The following is an 18,913-nucleotide window of genomic DNA, read 5'->3' on the forward strand; positions in this document are numbered from 1 at the left end:
ACCCATTGTGCATAGGTGGTGCCGTTTTGGCTGAATACGCAGTGGCACTCGCAGCACAAAAGCTGGAAATGCAGGGAAAGAGTCTCACCAAGAGTAGATGAATACATTACATCTTCCTCCACGGAGCACGGTGCATGGTCTAGCAACTAGAGAAGGGGTGAGGAATTAGGGCAAACCTCACCCACCTTTCCAGGGCCTGATGTCATATATGAAACCAAGCTGTGTCTAAAGGAGAAAGAATCAGGAGTGCATTCTAAATTTGCCCCCAATTCTTCCTTTGCTGGCAAAACATGATGCTTGTTTTTATTTGGCACCCTTTTCTTCTCATGGTGACAGAAAATTTCCCCCCACTAATAAAGAATCAGAAGAATCAGGAACGCACAGGGGGTGGGGTGTTGCTCCCACTTATTCCTTTGCAGCCCTCCTGACTTGATATCTTACAATGCCAGGTGATTGACAGGTGGGTGGTTCCATCCATATGACACAAGTGGCCCTCAGAGGGTTTGATCCAGTTCCCTGCAGGGAAAGCCGGGTTCAGATTCCATTCATCAATGAAGCTGACTTTATGCCGTTGGGACAGTCATTCTCTTTTAGCTTAACCTTCTTCACAGGGCTGTAATAAGGATAAAGGAGGGGGGAGTAGCTTGTGGACAGCTCCTTAAGGGAAAAGGGAGATGTAAATGAAATAAACAACAAGACTTGCACCCGCATATCAGCAACCCTGCTTTGCTTTTGTGTGTTCAAGAGAGGGATTAACAGCCCAGCACAGTCATATGCATGTTTACTTGGAAGGAATCCCCATTGTTTCTAGTGGAGCTTACTTCCAGATATGTGTGTGAATAGAATTGTGACCTAGGTTTGTTTCCCCAAATCCAAAGTTTACTTAATCAGCAACTCATTGAGTTTTGCTGTCTTGTCCAATGCAGTGTTAACTGAATTCACACTTCACTCCAATACATGGATGGACTTCGGCAGACTGTCAGTCTAATTGCATGCTGAAGTGCTACAGGTATCCAGCGGCTTAAGACTTGAACGTTGATTTGAGGCTGTTGTGTTTCCGTCTCCGCCAATGGTTCACTAGATGTCCTTGGGGAAATTGGTCCAAGGTCTCCATCAGAAATTTGGTGTTGCTGCAAAAAATGAAGTTCTTTTGCTATATAACATTTTACACAAACACTGCTTTTTTGAACAATTGGTGCATACGCCATATTACAAAATATTTTTAAAATGCCCTTCAGTATCCAAAATAACCTTTCCTGGGATTAAGCCCTCCTTGACACAGTGCGATTTACCGTACTTCTGCCTATTCTTGCATAGGATTGCTTTGAAATGTTCTCTAGTTGGATGATTTTTTTGGACACTGGGCCTAGTTACTTAACAGGCTCCTTTAAATCATGACGTTGCCATGTTTCCAATGGCTTTGATATATCTTTCTATTTAAGGCTTTTCATCCCTTTCACTTTCCTGACACTCTGCTTCCTGTCTCCTGGGTAGACCGCAAGGCAAACTTCACCAAAACATCCCGTATCCACTGTCTGCTGAACCACTGCGAGACATTCCACACAGTTACATGCACTTTATAAGGCTGAAACACACAAAGACCAAACTTTGCAAGCTGAACTTCTGGAATTCGGTAGCAAAAGCAAAAGTTCGTTGAAGCATTGTTCATTGTTGACTATGAAATACCCGACAAGTGTTTTGATTGGTTCCAAACCATTACCCAATTTCAGATGACAGTTCCTGGGCAAAATCTAATGAATGCACAGCATGAGGGGGCTGAATTATCATCAGAATTACGCAAGGTTTGCTTCCAGTGGCAGAGGCAGTATGCCTCTGAATACCAATTGCTGGGAATCACAAGGGAGGAGAGGAATGTTTCACTCATGTCCTGCTTGGAAGCTTCCCATGGGTATCTGGCTGGAGAAAAGGATGCTGAACTAAATGCCCTTTGGTGTGATCTAACAGGGCTCTTATGTTCTTTTGGGAAAAGAGCAGAAATGAAATACCTCTTCCTCTCCCTCCATCCCAACAGCCACTGGTTAGAAATAGCAGTTTGCGCAGTTTCTTAGACAAAATAAGAAAATGTGGGCAGTGGGGTGGGAAGACACGTGATTGACGTCATGTGCTGTTTCCCCCCGTTCATTCATTTTAAACGCTCACGCCCCTCCATCATTGTTGAAACCGCTCACAGCAGCTAACAATCAGAACAATAAAAACAAGCTGAACCAAAAACCATAAAGTGCAACAACAATAAAATTGGCAAGAAATAGGGACCGAAAATTCATGCAACCAGCAAAATTAAACCAAGAGAAAACAATCCTAAGTTGTAAGGCAAAGGAGAAGGCAGTAATTCAACCATAATGTAGATGTGCCACCCTTTTAAAGTTGTGCTTCCCTTGCCCCAGGATGATGGGGGGCAGGGGAATTGTCATTTTAATATGTAACATGACAATGACAGCTTCCATTTAAAGAACTATAGCTTTTTAAAAAAAGAGAGAGAGAGAGCAATTTAAGAATAGGACCCTCTGAAAAGTTTGGTGAATAAGGCAGTGCAGTTGAACAACAAAAGCCTCAGTTGGAAGTGCCCCCAAAAGTTTTCTCGCTAAAGACTTTCCCTGAGGGTGGATTTTTCATCAGCACAATCACCCAATAATTACTTAAGTGATCTTGAAAGAAAAAAACCTAAAGGATGTTTGAAGAGTTAAATTTTAGAACTTTGTATTATGGGCTAGAGTTGGACTCCACCCCACAGACTTTCCTTTGCTCTGTTTTTCAGTTTTAGGTACATTCTCAACTCACCTATTTGCAATTCAGACCTCCATCTCAGGTCTAATTTCTGATTTTCCCAATGTGTGCAGCTCAGCATGAGGCCTTTTTAGGGGTTCTGGGCAGAAAAATCAACCCAGCAACCAGCTAAAAAAACTCCTCAATTGCTTTCCACAATCAGTTTACAACTCCTTAGTTAGTTCTTATATAGCAAGCAGTTAATAAATTTTCCATTTATTGTCTAACAGGAAGGAACATCTAAAGGTCAGGAAAAAGTCTAGAAAGAGGGACCCTCAAGGAAGAGTTAACAAATACACCCTAAAGTATTTATTTTCTCTCTGTCCTAAACCTGTAGTTTGCAAAAAAAAAAAAAAGGTATATACACACACATTACTTTAATTCTAGGAAAAACTAATAGCTGCAACTATTTTAAAGTTTGCTTATAGGTGCTCTGCATTTTTTTCTGGAAACATTAACTTATCATTCAGAAAGCTTTCTTACATGTTCATAAAGCATTTTTGTAAGTCTACAAAAGGAAATCCATTATGCAGTAAATATTTTACAAAGTTAAAGATACTGGGCTTGTTCACACTTCCTCTTATCCCACCGCTTTCCCCCAGGGAAACCTGCTCCTTACCACTGAATTGGAACAAATGTTCATAGGATTTTCCATGGACTGAAATTTGTTCCAATTCAGCAGTAAAGAGCGAGTTTTCCCAGGGGGGAAAGTGGGGCAAATGGAAAACCATTCAGACTCGTACCTAGAAAGCACAGAACAAGCAGAAAACTGCTCAGACCCATGCTTTCTGGCTCCAGGACATGTTCAGTGTAGATGAGCCCTCAACCTCATAGACTTCAGTAAGAAAGTTGTGCATATTGTTCTCAGTACTACTCTCCATAAATGCTCAACTATGGTTGCATCATAATGTTCTCTTACTCTGTTTCTAAGGACCTGGCCACACATTCCCATGCTCTTTCCAGGCACAGTCCACATGTTAAAGCCCCCACTTTTTTGTTGTTGCTCTGGAGGTTCTTCATGAAACCCTACTCTCTAAAGTTCAATCAGAGCAAACATCAGTCCATGGAAAACCTGAATTGACGTTTGCTCCGATTCAACTTTAAAGAGCAGGTTTTCATGGGGAAAGCTCAGAGAAAACAACTACCACCACCAATGCTTGGACACAGAGTATTAAAGTGCAGACCTCTGCCTGGAAAGAATAGGGCAAAGGGTAAGTAGGGATAAACCCTAAGTCTGCTTTTGCTTGGCTTTTTTGTATTTGTATTTGTGTTGTTTTGTTGTTTTTGAGAAAACAAGTTCCACTATTCTTTTAACTTCTTAGTTACAGCATAAACTATCTATCATCTATCTATCTATCATCTATCTATCTATCTATCTATCTATCTATCATCTATCTATCTATCATCTATCTATCTATCATCTATCTATCTATCATCTATCTATCTATCTATATCTATCTATCTATCTATCTATCATCTATCTCTATCTATCTATCTATCTATCTATCATCTATCTCTATCTATCTATCTATCTATCTATCATCTATCTATCTATCTATCTATCTATCTATCTATCTATCTATCTATCTCTATCATCTATCTATCTATCTATCTATCTATCTATCTATCTATCATCTATCTATCTAGATTTGCCTTGAGACAGTCTTTAAACCTCTTTTGTTGACCACCAGCATTATGCTTTCCATTTTTAAGTTCAGAATAGAGTAGTTGCTTTGGAAGACGATCATCAGGCATCCACACAACACGACCAGTCCAAGGAAGATGATGTTGAAGAATCATTGCTTCAGCACTGGTGATCTTTGCTTCTTCCAGTACACTGATATTAGGTCGCCTGTCTTCCCAAGTGATGTGTAAAAATAACTGGGTCATGAAGTCGAAGTTAAATTAAGGCCATAGTCAGTGCTATTTTTTCTAGAAAAAGAGGTACCAGAACTCACCATGAATGCCTCCCTTGTTCTCTTATAATAGCAATGGGACCCACTTGAGAAGTGCTGAAACTGAGTTCCAATGAGTTCTGGCTGAAGAAAAGCCCTGGCCGTAATCCTGTTTACATGAAAGTTTAACTCCATAACAATCAATAGGAGTAACTTTAGGTAAAATACATTTACAATAGTGGCATTAACTTAAAATATACCATTATTCCACTTTCAGAAATGTGGCATATGAGACAAAGCTTATCTACCACAAAAAAGTGCATTTTGCACATTATGTGACACCTTCCCTCATGTATATTTTATGGTGTAGCCACTATCCTCTTTTTAAAAAATTATTATTAATAATATTTTTATTGGTTTTACAGCTTTATATTTCATCATCATAATATATTCACATATTTAAAAAACACACGCAATACACCCCCAGTATTCCCCCCCCCATCCTACGGCTTCCCCCAACTTCCCCGTCTGGTTTCTTTAGTACATTTGTTAGTTCTGCACTGTTATATAACCTTACTTGATAGTCTCCATTGCAATCATCTTATATTCCTCCTTCTGAACCAAATTATTAACTTTTTACATTGTTTTGTTTCTTCTCAATTGTAAGTGTTTATTCAAACCCTGTTTGAATACCACTATCCTGTTCCAAGCTGACTAGAGCCCTGAAGAGGAACATTGTTATTATGTGCTGGGGAAAGGTTTTGCTGCAGCAGGTTGCCACCAGTAGGATATGTAATCATATAATGTCTGCTTCGTTGAAGAAGGGACACAACCAAATACGGGCAAAGGAAGTGCTAAATTGGCTGAAGGAGAAAGAATAGAACTGCTAGACTTGTAGGGCTGAAATCGTATACCCACTTAACTGTGAGAATACCCCACTGAACTCAGTGTGACTTACTTCTGAGTAGACGCACACAGGATTGCAAGTTACACCACTGCATTCTTTCATGTGTGGGATAATTTGACCTGCACCGCAACATCTGTGTGAAAGATTCATTTCCTTTATATTTGAGCATTTTTGATTCCCCCCTACTTCCTCACACTTAGGCTGTGTGAACAAGATAGCACTGTGCAATGTGATTGCATTTGCAGAATAAAAAGTAGAATGCATGTTCTCTAATAAACGGAACACCCTGTGTAAGCATATATAATATATATGTATGATATCCTCCTTATCGTCAGTTACACGCCCTTCGGTAATCTGCTTCAGCACAGGAAACCACAGCCGAACTAGCAAGACAAATTCAAATCCCTGACAGCGTGGAATCTAGAGCTAATCTTCCTTAAGTCATTAAAACAGAATCCTTTTATTTATTTTATAGGTCTCCAGCTGCTTCCTTCACCTTTCATATATGTCCTAAGCCAAATGGTCGGCCTTCCTCGCTTCTTAAAAGTTCTTCCTCCTGACTCGCCTCTTTCTCCTTCCTTCCTTATCTGCCCATCTCAACTCTTCCCTGTGCGTACCTTCTTCCTTTCCACCCTGGTGTAAATCCAGCTCAGCCTCATTCATTTTATCCACAGCTTTATGTTTCCTTTATCTCCTTCCCTGCTCCCGTTTCCCCCACCACCACATACACAGCTAAAGAGAGTTCTCTGGGAGAGGCCGAGCTGCAGCCAGGCTCAGATCCTGCCGGGATGGATGGCAGTTACCTCAGCGTGAAAGAGACCGGAGTGAAGGTATCCCAGGAGAGGGCGAGTAGCAACCTCCCCAGCCCGATGGACAAGACTGACTCAGAGAGCAACAAGGGCAAGAAGAGGCGGAACCGCACCACCTTCACCAGCTATCAGCTGGAAGAGCTGGAAAAGGTCTTTCAGAAGACCCACTACCCAGATGTCTATGCCAGGGAGCAGTTAGCCATGAGGACAGATCTCACTGAAGCCCGAGTTCAGGTAAGAACTGAAACTACGGGGATGAGTTCAGGAAAACCAGAATGCCCTCAAGTCCCCCCCCCCCTTTTTTCACATTTACTGCTGCTTATGATGTTTTATGATGGAAGTTTCTGAAAATCTCGACGTTGAGCTTATATGCACAGATTTTGTTTTAATTCTTGTTTTGTTCTGCTAAGAATATGAAAAATTCTTGCATAATACAGTGGTACCTTGGTACTCGAACGGCTTGGCTCCTGAACAAATACACTCCTGAATGCCGCAAACCTGGAAGTAAGTGTTCCGGTTTGTGAATGTTTTTCGGAAGCTCTACATCCGACTCAGCTTCCGCTTGAGTGCAAGACGCTCCTGCAGCCAATCGGAAGCCACGCCTTGGTTTTCAAACAGTTTCAGGAGTCAAGCGGACTCCTGGAACGGATTAAGTTTAAGAACCAAGGTATTGTACATGCCAGGTTTGCTAAAGTAACCAGCGTATAAACAGATACATACAACTATGCATGTATAAAAATACATATGCATTAATACTGATAAAAGTATGCTGTATAAATATTGTACTGCATGGGTCTTGAAACTCTACATCTTATGTACAGTATACATATTGGTTTGCATATATATATTTCCATATAATATTGCATATAATATTGCAGGCTTTTTTGAAGAGACCCCAAAATGCCCAAACAACTTGAACAAAAACCACGCTTGATACAAGAGGTGGTCATATGCTGGCAAACCTCTGTTGAGTCAGAACCACCAAATTCCCTTTATAAATCCTTTTAAGACATATTCATCCCTAATCCCCGATGTGCCCCTCAATGGCAATGTCCTAACTGTTCTCATGTGACTAGTGAACTATGTAGCAACTTCTAGCCGTCTTGACTGAATTTAGTTTTATTCTCCTTAACACTGTCTACTTAGCCTGTTATCTGACAGATTGCAGTTCCAGTGTTAGTGGAAAAAGAGAAATAAATAAAAGTGAGGTCATGGCTGTACTCATTATACCAAACCTCTGGATGGTTTCAAATAGACTATTAAGCAGGAGTAGCCCTAGGCCAGTTGGCGGCTTCATAGACTAAATTTTGTGTGCTTCAACAACCCTACTTGAGATTGGTCAATGAAAAATGACAAAAGTGACTTCACCACCATCTCCCACCCACCTCCAAGCAGTCTAGTAAAATCAGACTGTTCACAGCATTGAAAGGTGCCTATAGGCCCAGAGAGATCAGAAAGATGGTGTTGACCCTCTATATTTCCTAATGAAAATGAGGCCAGCACAGAAGTGAGGGACAAGGCCAGATTGATAGGGGTGGAGAAAGGATTCAACACCATTCAAGAGTGCCTGGTTTTCTAGTCAGTCCTAAATCTCTCCCAAGTTCACACTTGAGTAGTAAGATACCTGAGCAGAAGCCAGGCACCTGGAGAAGAGCTCACCCAGAGAGCAATTATAACTTTGTGGGTTTTGTCTGCAGTAAACCCTGCAGAGCTTTCAGTTATGAGGCTTTCCCCCACCTCCTTGTAGCTTGGCTCCCTTCCAGGTGCTGAAAGAGGCCACTTTTCCGACTGCTTTGGATTTTAATCTCCACAGCTGGTGTCTAAAGGCAATAAAGAAAAATTTGCCCCGTAACGTTTGCATGTAGGCCTTACACTTCTTGCTCTGTACACACAAACACTTTCTACAAAAGAAGCTCCTCTCAGAGCAGTGAAGCAGGAAGGGGGAATGTGGCCCTCCAGATGTTATTGAACTTCAACTCCCATTAGCCAGCTGGGTCCAGTGCTCAGGGAAGGTGGGAATTGTAGTCTAGGAACACGTAGAGCTGAGGTGAGACATCTCTGGACCATGAGCCTAATTAGACCTGACAGGGGTCCTGATTTGTTCCATGAAGCCACTTTTTCTAAACCACACCTGAGGTAATATAGTATGTGACATCAGTTGTGGGACAGGTAGAGACATGGCCACAAAGGAACAATCAGGATTTTAAAGCAGACTCTCAATTGTTCCGTCTCACCTGCTTATTCAGAAGGTTCCAGGTTCAATCCCTGGCATCCCTAGGTAGAGATGGGAAGGTGTCTTGTCTGAAAGCCTAGAAAGCCACTACCAGTCAGCAGAAATGATACTGAGCTCCAGGGCTGGCTCAAGGCATTTTTTTTGGCTCCCTGAGGCAAAGTCCAAGATTTCTTCCCCCGCATTCCACATACAGAATCCAACCAGACCAGAAGATGAATCTTACTTTGACACAGGTGATGGAAGAGCATCCTTTACCATACCCAAGGGCAACCGACCAGCTGGGGGAGCAAAGAGCAGGCTAGATTAGGGGACTCAGATAGAATGGTGTGGTGGCTGCAGCCAGAAGCATAGTGTGTGTATGTGGGAGCTATTGCCTCAGGCACAAAAATTTTTTAGGGATGCACCTCTGCAGCTGCTGCCCTGACTGGAGGTGCTACCTTTCCCACCTGCCCACCTCACCTGAGCAGCACGCTGAGCAGGAGCTGGGAGAGGACAGGCCATTGCAAGCTTATGTATTAAACAGGTACGCTCATCAGGCAAGCAAGGATTGAGTGCAGCTCCCTGCCAAGTGGACAATTAGGAGCAAGCTCAGATTTGCTGCCCTGTGTTGTGTGGAATGGGCCTGCTCTATACTGAATGTTTAAGTTGATTTGAGTGCCAGTCAAAAAGGGAAGCAATCAATTCACAATACTTCTTTAGGGAAGGGGCAAAGCTCAGTGAAAGAGTTTATGCATTGCATTCAGAAGCCCCCCATGTGATCACCAGCATCTTGAGTTAAATGCTCCTGTAGTAGGCATTGCCACAGAGCTTTGTTGGAGACCTTGGAGAGCTGCTGCCAGTCAGTGTAGGTCTGATTCAGTTTAAGGAGCTTAATGTGTCCCCAAGGACAGAAAAGGGATCCAGCATCTCTGCTTCCACATAGCACAGGAACATCCACCCAGCGTTGCTCCCAGTTGCTTTCCCCCAGTTGGTGGTTTCTTTCTGGCAGCCTGTTGCCTAGCTTACAAACTTGCCTCCTTCCACTGTGCTGAGTGCCAAGAAATGTCTGTCCGTCCCCTGAGTGCTCGCTTGTTAATGAAAATCTTTTCCATGGGTGACCCTGTGATGTGGCGGGGTCTTGAAAGCAAGGTGGAAATGTCAAAACTTTGCTGAAGCAAAATCACCGCCTGGGTGAAGAAAAAACAAAACACAACAAAAAGCAAAGCGAGAAGTAATATATCTTGATCCCTTTTCTCCCATAAAACCCTGGGAGGCTGGTGGAAGAAGCGGAAAGGCTGAGCTAAGCCTGCAGGAAATTAAACATGAAATGAAAACAAGCTCAAGTTATTCAGCTCTCTCATCCCAGGCTCCAATTTCCCATTCCAGGCCACTGATAAAATGGTGTCCAGTTTCAGCGCTTAAAGATGAATTCTGGCTCTGTTCCTACATTCAAGCAAGCCGCCAAGAGAAGCGCTCATGGCCCTTCATAAGAAATAAGGAAGGCTTGTGCAGGGAGTGAAACAGACAAGGAAGAGGGGGAGGAGGTTGTGTGTGAGAGAGAGGTTGTGGAGAGGATGAGCAAGAGACAGGGATCATGAGAAAGAGACAGACAACTGAAGCGGGGCACGTGGGTGGGTAGCTATGAGAACCGGCGGTGGATGCTAGGGATATGCTGTGAATGAGAGTTCAGACCTACAGCTGTATAGAGGCACAGCCAGAGTCCAGATTGAAACCCCTTTTAAAATCAGTGCAACCAATTTATATCCTAGGCATACCAAACACATTCTCCAAGTGTGGATCCTTATGTAGCCCAAATGGCACTGTCTGTGCACAAGAGGGAGGTCTGGGGGAACCCCAAGTCTTAAATGAAAACTTAAATGAAAATTAATGAGAAGTGTAGAAAAACTAGAGGTGGGGAACCCCAAAAGAGCGCAATGACCATGCTCAGTGAGGCAGTGACAGCAGAATGCTGACTGACTTGGGTCGGGGAGGGCTGTAAAACCTAGGGGGTAGAATGGAATCTGGAAGATTCTGGCTGGCTACTGGCACCCTGAACAGGAGCTCACTCCATCTGGCAACCTTTTTTGCAAGTCCTATGTGTGGAGCCCATTCAGACAGAGCCAGTCCTACTGTTGACAAGGATGTAGGTAGCACATCTTACATGGCAGGTTTTGGCGCACCATTAAAGGGCATCAAAATGCCACTGTGTGGGTTTTCGTCTTGTTGTAGTAGTATTATATTTCTGCTATCATTTGTATTTTGTGTCTCAGGCCCCAAAATCTTTTCAGCCATCTGTGCCTTGATATGACTTTTCCTGCTGTGATTTTCATTCAGACCATGCAGAGTTGGATCCATGCAGGTCTTGGTGTGCATAACATTTAATATTTGATTACAACTGTTGCATGTTTTGGCACTCATTATCAAGCACCCCACCCTGATCTGCACAATGTTCAAGTGTGCTGATGGGTAGATGCATGGCTATTGTCCAACTACAAACCATGGTTACCACAATTTGAGGCAATAGTGTGAATGAACTTTACGTTCTGAGCATGATGGTTTCCTTATTTACTTTGTCCAAGCATGGGAGAGAGGACTTGGATTTGGGTCCCTGGGAGTTCTGAGCTCACTGTGTTATGGATGAACCACAGATAATAATCCACAATTCTAGATTCAAAGCAAGCCATATTGATTATGGATTAATTAATGAGAAGTGTCAAAATGTGGTCTCCTGAAAACGTTAGCAGAAACAGCCAAGGCCTGTCCAATCTGTCATGAGACCTGAAGTGTTGCTGGGCTCAGTCATGAAATGGCAGGTAGAGAAACATGGTAAGGGGAAGAGGCGGATGAAATTAGGTGGGGGGCTGAGACTGGTGAGCAGAGGCTCCAACTGCGAAGGCAGAACATAGTCCTCATGGCTAATAGCCACCCTCCCTCTCTCTCTCTCATGAATTTTTCTAAACCTCCTTTAAAGCCAACCAAGGGGAGAAGGAAAGTCCAGAAGATTCTATGGAATCTTGTCTTTATGTTGTATGTTGGATATGTGATTGTAAAACTGTAATTTTAAAAACCAAATAAATAAATAAATAAAATAAAGCCAACCAAGTTGATGGCCATCACTGCCTCACATGGAACAAGTTCCATGGTTTAACTATGTGCTGTGTGAATAAAGTACTTTCCTTTATCTGTCATGACCCTTCCAAAATTCAGCTACATTGGATGTCCATGAGTTCTAGTATTTTGAAAGAGTTTATAACTTTATAAACCTTCAATTCTGTCACCTATTATCTGCCTTTTCTCTAAGCTTAAAAGTCCCAAACACTGCAACCTTTTATTTAAGTATATGACTAGTTGACTAGTAAAGAATACTAGGAGATGATATGCACATTCATTTTATTTCATTTTCATCATATTGACAAAAGGCCCATCTCAAACAACCCCCAGGTGCATACCCGGCAAGAGAACAGTGGCCATTTTGGTTGCTATGATCTCACACGATTTTGCAGTGAGATTCCCCTTGGGAAAAAAAACACTTTTTGGGGGGAACTGATCTTGTGCTGTGCCTCAAAACACATGTTTTTGGGCACTGTGCCCCAAAAAAGCACTTGGGGGGGCTGCAGCACAAAATCACGTGAGATCACGACAACCAAAATGGCCACCATGCTCTCATGGTTAAAAACGGAGAGATGGTGTCCAGGAAAATGGCTTCCCAGATTTTGGCTTCAAAGCGTTGAATGGTATGCAGGTGTGGCAAACACTGACCCTTGAATGCAGCAGGGGATAAACATCATGACTGACTGAGCATATGTGATACAACAGCACAGAGCTTTCCAGTCTGTTTCCTGTGAAGCAAAGATAGAAGAGGTGTAAACTGAAAGGGCCTTTGGCTATAGAAGTGAGTGCTACCAACACTGCATGCTTGAAGATCCATTGCTTTCTGGTGGAAGAAATTGGATTTCATATATTTGTACACAAACACCAAAATAATATTTATACCCTGCCCATCTGGCTGGGTTTCCCGAGTCACTCTGGGTGGCTCACAGCATATATCGAAACATACTAAGACATCAAACATTTTGCTTATCAAAATGGTGCAGAGTCAACACAGCTTTCAGCCTTTTGCCATTAGAATCCTTCAGGGCTCTTTTTGCACTCCATCTCTCAACCACACGAAAGTCAGTCTCATGTATTCTGGAAAACAAAGAACTGAAGAGTGGTGTTTTGGGTTTTGTTTTTTTAAGGATTGTAATAGAAGAGAGGAATAGCTTAGGTTGTCTAAAAATATCACCCTAGAAATCATAGTGATTAGGATATCTCTCTCAGTAGTAAGTGTTGTAATCTTTTAATCTGAGCATTTGTACACAATTTGCGAACATTTGCATTTCATTATATCATGTTTTAAAGCTTTTTCTGGAGCCAAGAGGTAGTAGGGATCCCACCACACTCATCTCAAATGGTTCCAGTTAGGGTTTTTATAAAAAAAATCCACCCAGATGTTGTGGGTGTTTTTAGTTTGGTACAATTGCTCAACTCTGGACAATTTTAATGAGTTCATATCTGCATATCAGCTACTGCTTAGTTTTTAAAACCTTTAGAAGCAGAAATCTATTATTATTATTATTATTATTATTATTATTATTATTACTTCTTGTTCTTTTATCCCCTACTACTTAAAAATAACCCAGTTTGGTTCATGATAAAATGGCATGCCCTAGCAATAAAGGATGAAGCACGAATAAGCAAAAAGAGAAGGGATTTGAGGATGAGGAGCATAGAGTTTCACTGTTGGAGCATCAGGAAACCAATGTACAGGTCAAAGCCCAAAAGGGCACGAGTGATGCTCTTCTGCTGGTACTGAAATTCACCCCTAGTCCCACTGGTGGCAAGCCAGCTGCCATTGGTAATGGTGGTTGGTGGCCATTGTGGCTGGAAGGGTGGATGGCAGGGAGACCAACCAGTGGATTGGCCAGTTGACAGGCTGGGTCAACCCTTGATTGGTTGTCTGTAAGAAGGCAGGCAGTTTGGGGTTGACTGAGGGCAGATTGAGGCTGGTGGAGCAGCACTCCATTTGCCACCATGAACCAGCCTTTGCTGACTTTAGTGCAAAGGATGGGTGCGCTCTACCCAGTCTGATCTGTAAGTGACCTGGTAAAATAAATTTAATCGTAGGTCAGGCCTCTAATCTGATGGCCTCAGGGCATTGGCAAACACTTAATGATGAGTCCTCTGAGGATAACACCCAGTTTGCTTCTACTTGACATAGCACAGCCCATGCCAAAGGGGCATACTGGATTCACCACACCAAGGAATTAGAGGCTACTGGGAAGACTAGGTTCCTTTATTGCATGTTTTCTGAGATGTGTAGACTTAAAAGAAACAAAAACCAAGTTACAAATGAACAAGCCCCAATTTCCAAAATGCAGCAAAAAACAAACAAATTATCAACTTTTACTGTAGTTAATAAACCTGAATAATTTGGCCCTAATGTGCTAGCTGTTTCTCCTCCTCCCTGCAGACACAGCCATTTTACATAAAAGTATTTGCACACTTTAAGACAAGTGTGGGGCATATGCTTTCAAATCCTTGAAGCCCAACTGGTCCCAACAGTAGCAGCAAGTTGGAGGGAGGTTGTCCCTGGCAGGGAGGCAGAACTGGATGGCTCAGGTATTTGAGACTCTGGTCTTTCAAGGGGAGCCCTCTTGAAGTGCCACAATTCACCGACTTCAAAATGTGGTGAGCCTCCGCTTCGGGTCCCTCCTGTTCATTTTCCTGAGCAGGGCCCTGAATGCACCCCTCTTCTACTTTCTCAGGAGTTTGTTAGTCAAAATGATGGTTCCTGAAATGCCTGCCCCTTCAGAAATGTAAAACAGCATCTTGGTTCCCTCTTAACTCAACTAATTCAACAGCGTAGGGTCAGCTTCATTCCTCTGAAGGCTTTAACCTGCCCGTATGAAAACGGCTTTGTTTTCTGGGCTCTGACACACGTTGCCAGCACAACCCTCCCCTTAGAAATCATCTGTCAAGGTTTCTCCTTGCCCGGGGGCACTCCTAGACGCTCTAGAACAGTTGCCCGGTGCACATCATCCATATTCACGAGCAGCATAGCAAATGCTTCACCATGACAGAAAGAAATGCGTTTGCCGTGTCTGGGGATGGACACATGTGCGGAGCATATGTTCTGCTAGCAGCTTATGGCACCCTCTCTACCTGCTACCCACTCCTCTTCGCACAGCAGGGTCACCCTGTGGACTCGGCATCTGCAGATCAAAGATACATCGGCTGACCAAGCCTGTGACTGGCTGCCAGCTGGGCTGCTTTTGGGAGGGGTAATATCAGCATGTGGGGAAGGCAAAACAAGACTGTGAGGGTGATGAATACAGTTGCAATGCTGTATTCTCACTACCTGAGTGCTAGTGGTATGTCAACAATGATGTAGCCCTGTCTGTCTCTTCTCCCCTCACCTAACATGCACACACTATGCTTCTGCAGCCTCTCTGCGGTTCCCTGTAGGGATTGCCTCAGTGGCACCAGTAAGTCAGGACTTTGGGTCAGAACCCCAGGGAATGTGCTGCAAGGCCCCTCAAAAGCAACAGGGCTGCCTTCCTACATCTTGAAGTCAGCGAAGTTAATACACATAACCATCTAAAAAAGGGTTCACCCTGTAAGACCGTTAAGGCCAGAGTCTAAAATTACCTAACTGCACCGCTGGGGATTGTCATTTTTTTCTGCAGATTGCAGGTCAGCAAAAATAACTCCAAAGGCTGCAGCTGGCAGACGCCCATGCAGACACGGTTTCAGTCATTTCACATAAATGAGTGATTGCTTTGCTTCTGCTGCTGCTGCTTGGATGAGATACAAACCATCCTGGAGCCACATGGGGAAGAAACCTCCAGGTCACTGAGAATCTCCTTGCCAGGCCTAAGCAGACAGAGAGAAATCTCCTATTGGAGATCAAAGTGAGATGCTGGCAAGACTGACTCCTGCAGTTTACAAGGGAAGTCAGACTTTAAGGAGAGGGGTGAGAACAGAAGAGCCGTAGACAGAGACGGAAGAATATTGCCATCCACTCTTGCTCTCCTGCTTCTTGAGAGGCTACACATACACACAAAATGACAATAAAAATTCAATTAAACACATTTAACCTGTAGCAAAACATGAATGCATTTGTATAAATGCAAGCAGATGACACCCCAGCAAGCAGCTGTAGGTACAGTCAATTCAGTTGTGAGCCCCCTTTAGATAATTTTACCTCTTTGCTATGCTGTTCAATCCTCCTTGCAGTTTTATTGAAGGGAATAGATGAGGGACACAGGTCAGCCAAATACAGTTAATGTAAACCAGTTTGTAGAAATGTTCCTTTGGAAAGCACAATATTCTAGTTCCTGATTATTATATTTTAAGAAAGGAAGAAATTTACTTTAAAGATCTGGTTAATAGCTGCATCATCTCTTGCAAAAGAGCAGAACTGCATATTACATGGTGGATACGTGAGCCATTTAAAACATAGCAAAGAATTTAAAAATTAACCACGTGGCATAGTCAGTTTGCATAAACAGGCAAAAACGATGGCAACTGATTGGGAGTCTGCTTTAATTATTGAAAGTTTTGTCTTTTTGTGTGACAGTGTACTGCAGATTTACTATTATGGCAGCATCACTGTCTTCTTAGAATAGAATATTGAACTTTAGGATCTTCCAAGAAAAAATAATAATTGAGGACTGAATAGATAACTAGGTTTCTGGAGTCTTAATCACTTTTTAGTGACTGGGATTGTGTGAATATTAATGACTTAAAATGCAGATAGGTCACTGTTTTTCTCAATTTGGATTGAAACTGGTTTGAGCAGAAAGCACATCAAAATGCAGTGTTTCCTAAGGAATGACAGGATAGATACGGAATATATCTGGATTATGGCTAATATCATATGTGCACCACTTCTCAAACCAGTGGTGGCCTTTGGGCTCTCAAATTTCAGTGGTGCCCTGTGCAATGCTAAAATTTGGCACCATCTCACCTCCTCCTCTCCATTCTGCAATTTTGTGGCGCTAGTTGTACTACCCTAAAACTGCCTCTGCCCAAACCAGCAATGGGAGCACACTGAATGCTGTGTCAACAGGAAGGTTTACACAGCCTTAGTTGGTTGTCTCACATTATGCCCATAGCACTTTGATATCTCTGGACTCATAGTTGTTCCCCTGTGAGTTGTGACCAAATCTTGCTTAGTTAAATGCACCATTTATACTTTGGGTACATCTTTTTTAAAACTTTACCTTGTAAAACAGTTCCCATCTCTCTCCCTCCCCCCCACCTCTCCTCAATTCTAGTTGTTTTCATTTTGTCTTGCATATGTTGTAGAACCCTGCTGTTTAGTGCTGTATTGCAAGATTAGTATTAAGATTTTGTTTGAGCTTCAAAAGTATGAACAAAGCTTCAAAACTCCCATTGGAGGAAAGAAAAAGACAGTGAAGCATTGGACCCATAGTGAATCAGATTAATCTATGCATTTCCTTGTGTTGGCCATGCATCTCACTGTAAATATAAAATTCAATAATTTGGCACCTCCACAAGCAACCATGTTACATGTTGTGTTAATAGCAGGCCTTTTCTAGACTGTATCAGTGCCAGGTTACAGCTGCTACGGGCTAAATATGTTTAGAGTACAGGGGTACCTCGGTTTAAGAACAGGTTTGGTTTAAGAACGATTTGATTTACAAACTCCACAAAACCGGAAATAGTGTCTTGGTTTGAGAACTTTACCTCAGTCTAAGAACAGAATCTGAACGGTGGAAGGGCACCGGCGGCAGGAGGCCTCATTAGGGAAAGCGTGCCTCGGTTTAAGAACAGGTTTGGTTTAAGAACAGACTTCTGGAACAGATTAAGTTTGTAAACCAAGGTACCACTTGGTTGTTGTTGTTGTCGTCGTCATTAAATTTATAATCCTGCCTTTCACCAAATCATTGCACATTTAATATATGGCCCCTCTGTTTGTGATATAAGAATAAAGAGCTTAAAAGGACAATCCTATAGATGTGTATTTGGAAGTCAGGCTTAGGCGTGAGTTCAATGGGACTTGCTTCTAGGTAAGTGAATAAGTGATTAACCCTATAATTCTGGAAGAGTGTCCCAGGCACATTGGGATATATTGGTTCTTCCTCTCCCATGTCAGTGATGGAGCTCCTGCACTGGATAAAGATATTCTGTACAGTACTGGACTCCCTGCTCCCTTCCATAATGGAAACCTCCAACAACCTGACCTGGCAGACTTTGGAGCTCTCATATTAGTGGGGCCCAAAAGGGTATGTGTTGGTTGGACGTTCAGGGCTGTTTCTCCTCACAGTAGGCAGATTAAGAAAGCAGGTGAAAGAACTGATGGAGAAACAAACAGATAGCACAGCATCTTCCGTTTGTATGCTCAGAAAAGTTAGAGGGAATCCATCTAAGGCAGCACAATGCCTTGGGTCAGCCTTGCAGGTGGCACTGGCCAGGTCTGTTTGGGCCTTGCATGGTCCAAGCCTATGGGCAGACTAAGGCTGAGAGAACATGGCTTGCCTTAGTGAATTGGTGACAGAGATCAGATTTGAACCGGGGTCGTTCCCAATTTGTAGCTCAGCATTCTGCTAGACCAGCTCTTAGAAATGTGCAGAATAAATAGGAAGGAGATGGTAAGGAACCTCTCTGACAACTCAAAAGTCATTGTGTCCTGATACAGAGATACAGTGCAGGATGATTACCATTCACTTTAAGACAATAAAGCTCTCATACCAGAAAAATGGACCAGAAGAGAAAGGAACAGCTAGTTTTGTTCAATATAAAGTGGTACCTCAGTCTACGAACAGCCTGTTAACAAACTATTCAGTGAACAAACCATGCAAAACTGGAAGTAGGTGTTCTGGTTAGCAAACTTTGCCCCAGAAGACGAAAGGAATCTGAACGGTGGAAGGGCACCGGTGGTGGGAGGTCTCATTAGGGAAAGTGCGCCTCAGTTTAAGAATGGCTTTGGTTTAAGAATCAACTTCCAGAACGGATTAGGTTCGTAAACCAAGGTACCACTGTAATTATGTTGGTGTTCAAATTAACCAAAGGTGCATGAGCAGTTATTTGTGAGCAATGTACAATACAAATATAGCTCAAATGCAAGCACCTATGTGTGATTCTGCTGAGATAAGCACCCAAATTTGGGATTTAGGTTCCATATTAAAAGACTCTCTCAGCCTGCTTCTTGGCCAGCAACGTTCAGCTACTACACAGAAGCTACTACACTGATATCAGCGTTGCCATTTTAGGAAGGTCTAAAATATGGGATGGGTAT

General features: G+C 42.7%; 1 protein-coding gene across 1 annotated transcript in view; it reads left to right on the forward strand.

Annotated features, from left to right (window-relative positions):
• Positions 1–18,913, forward strand: part of ALX4 (ALX homeobox 4) — a 50,187-nt gene that overhangs the window by 28,498 nt on the left and 2,776 nt on the right. The window contains exon 2 of the mRNA XM_081892108.1: positions 6,319–6,629. Coding sequence (XP_081748234.1) covers positions 6,319–6,629 — 311 coding nt within the window. The remainder of the gene's footprint in view (positions 1–6,318; positions 6,630–18,913) is intronic.

Source organism: Podarcis melisellensis (genome assembly GCF_964234715.1).
Source record: "Podarcis melisellensis genome assembly, chromosome: 1".
Classification (NCBI taxonomy): Eukaryota; Metazoa; Chordata; class Lepidosauria; order Squamata; family Lacertidae; genus Podarcis; species Podarcis melisellensis.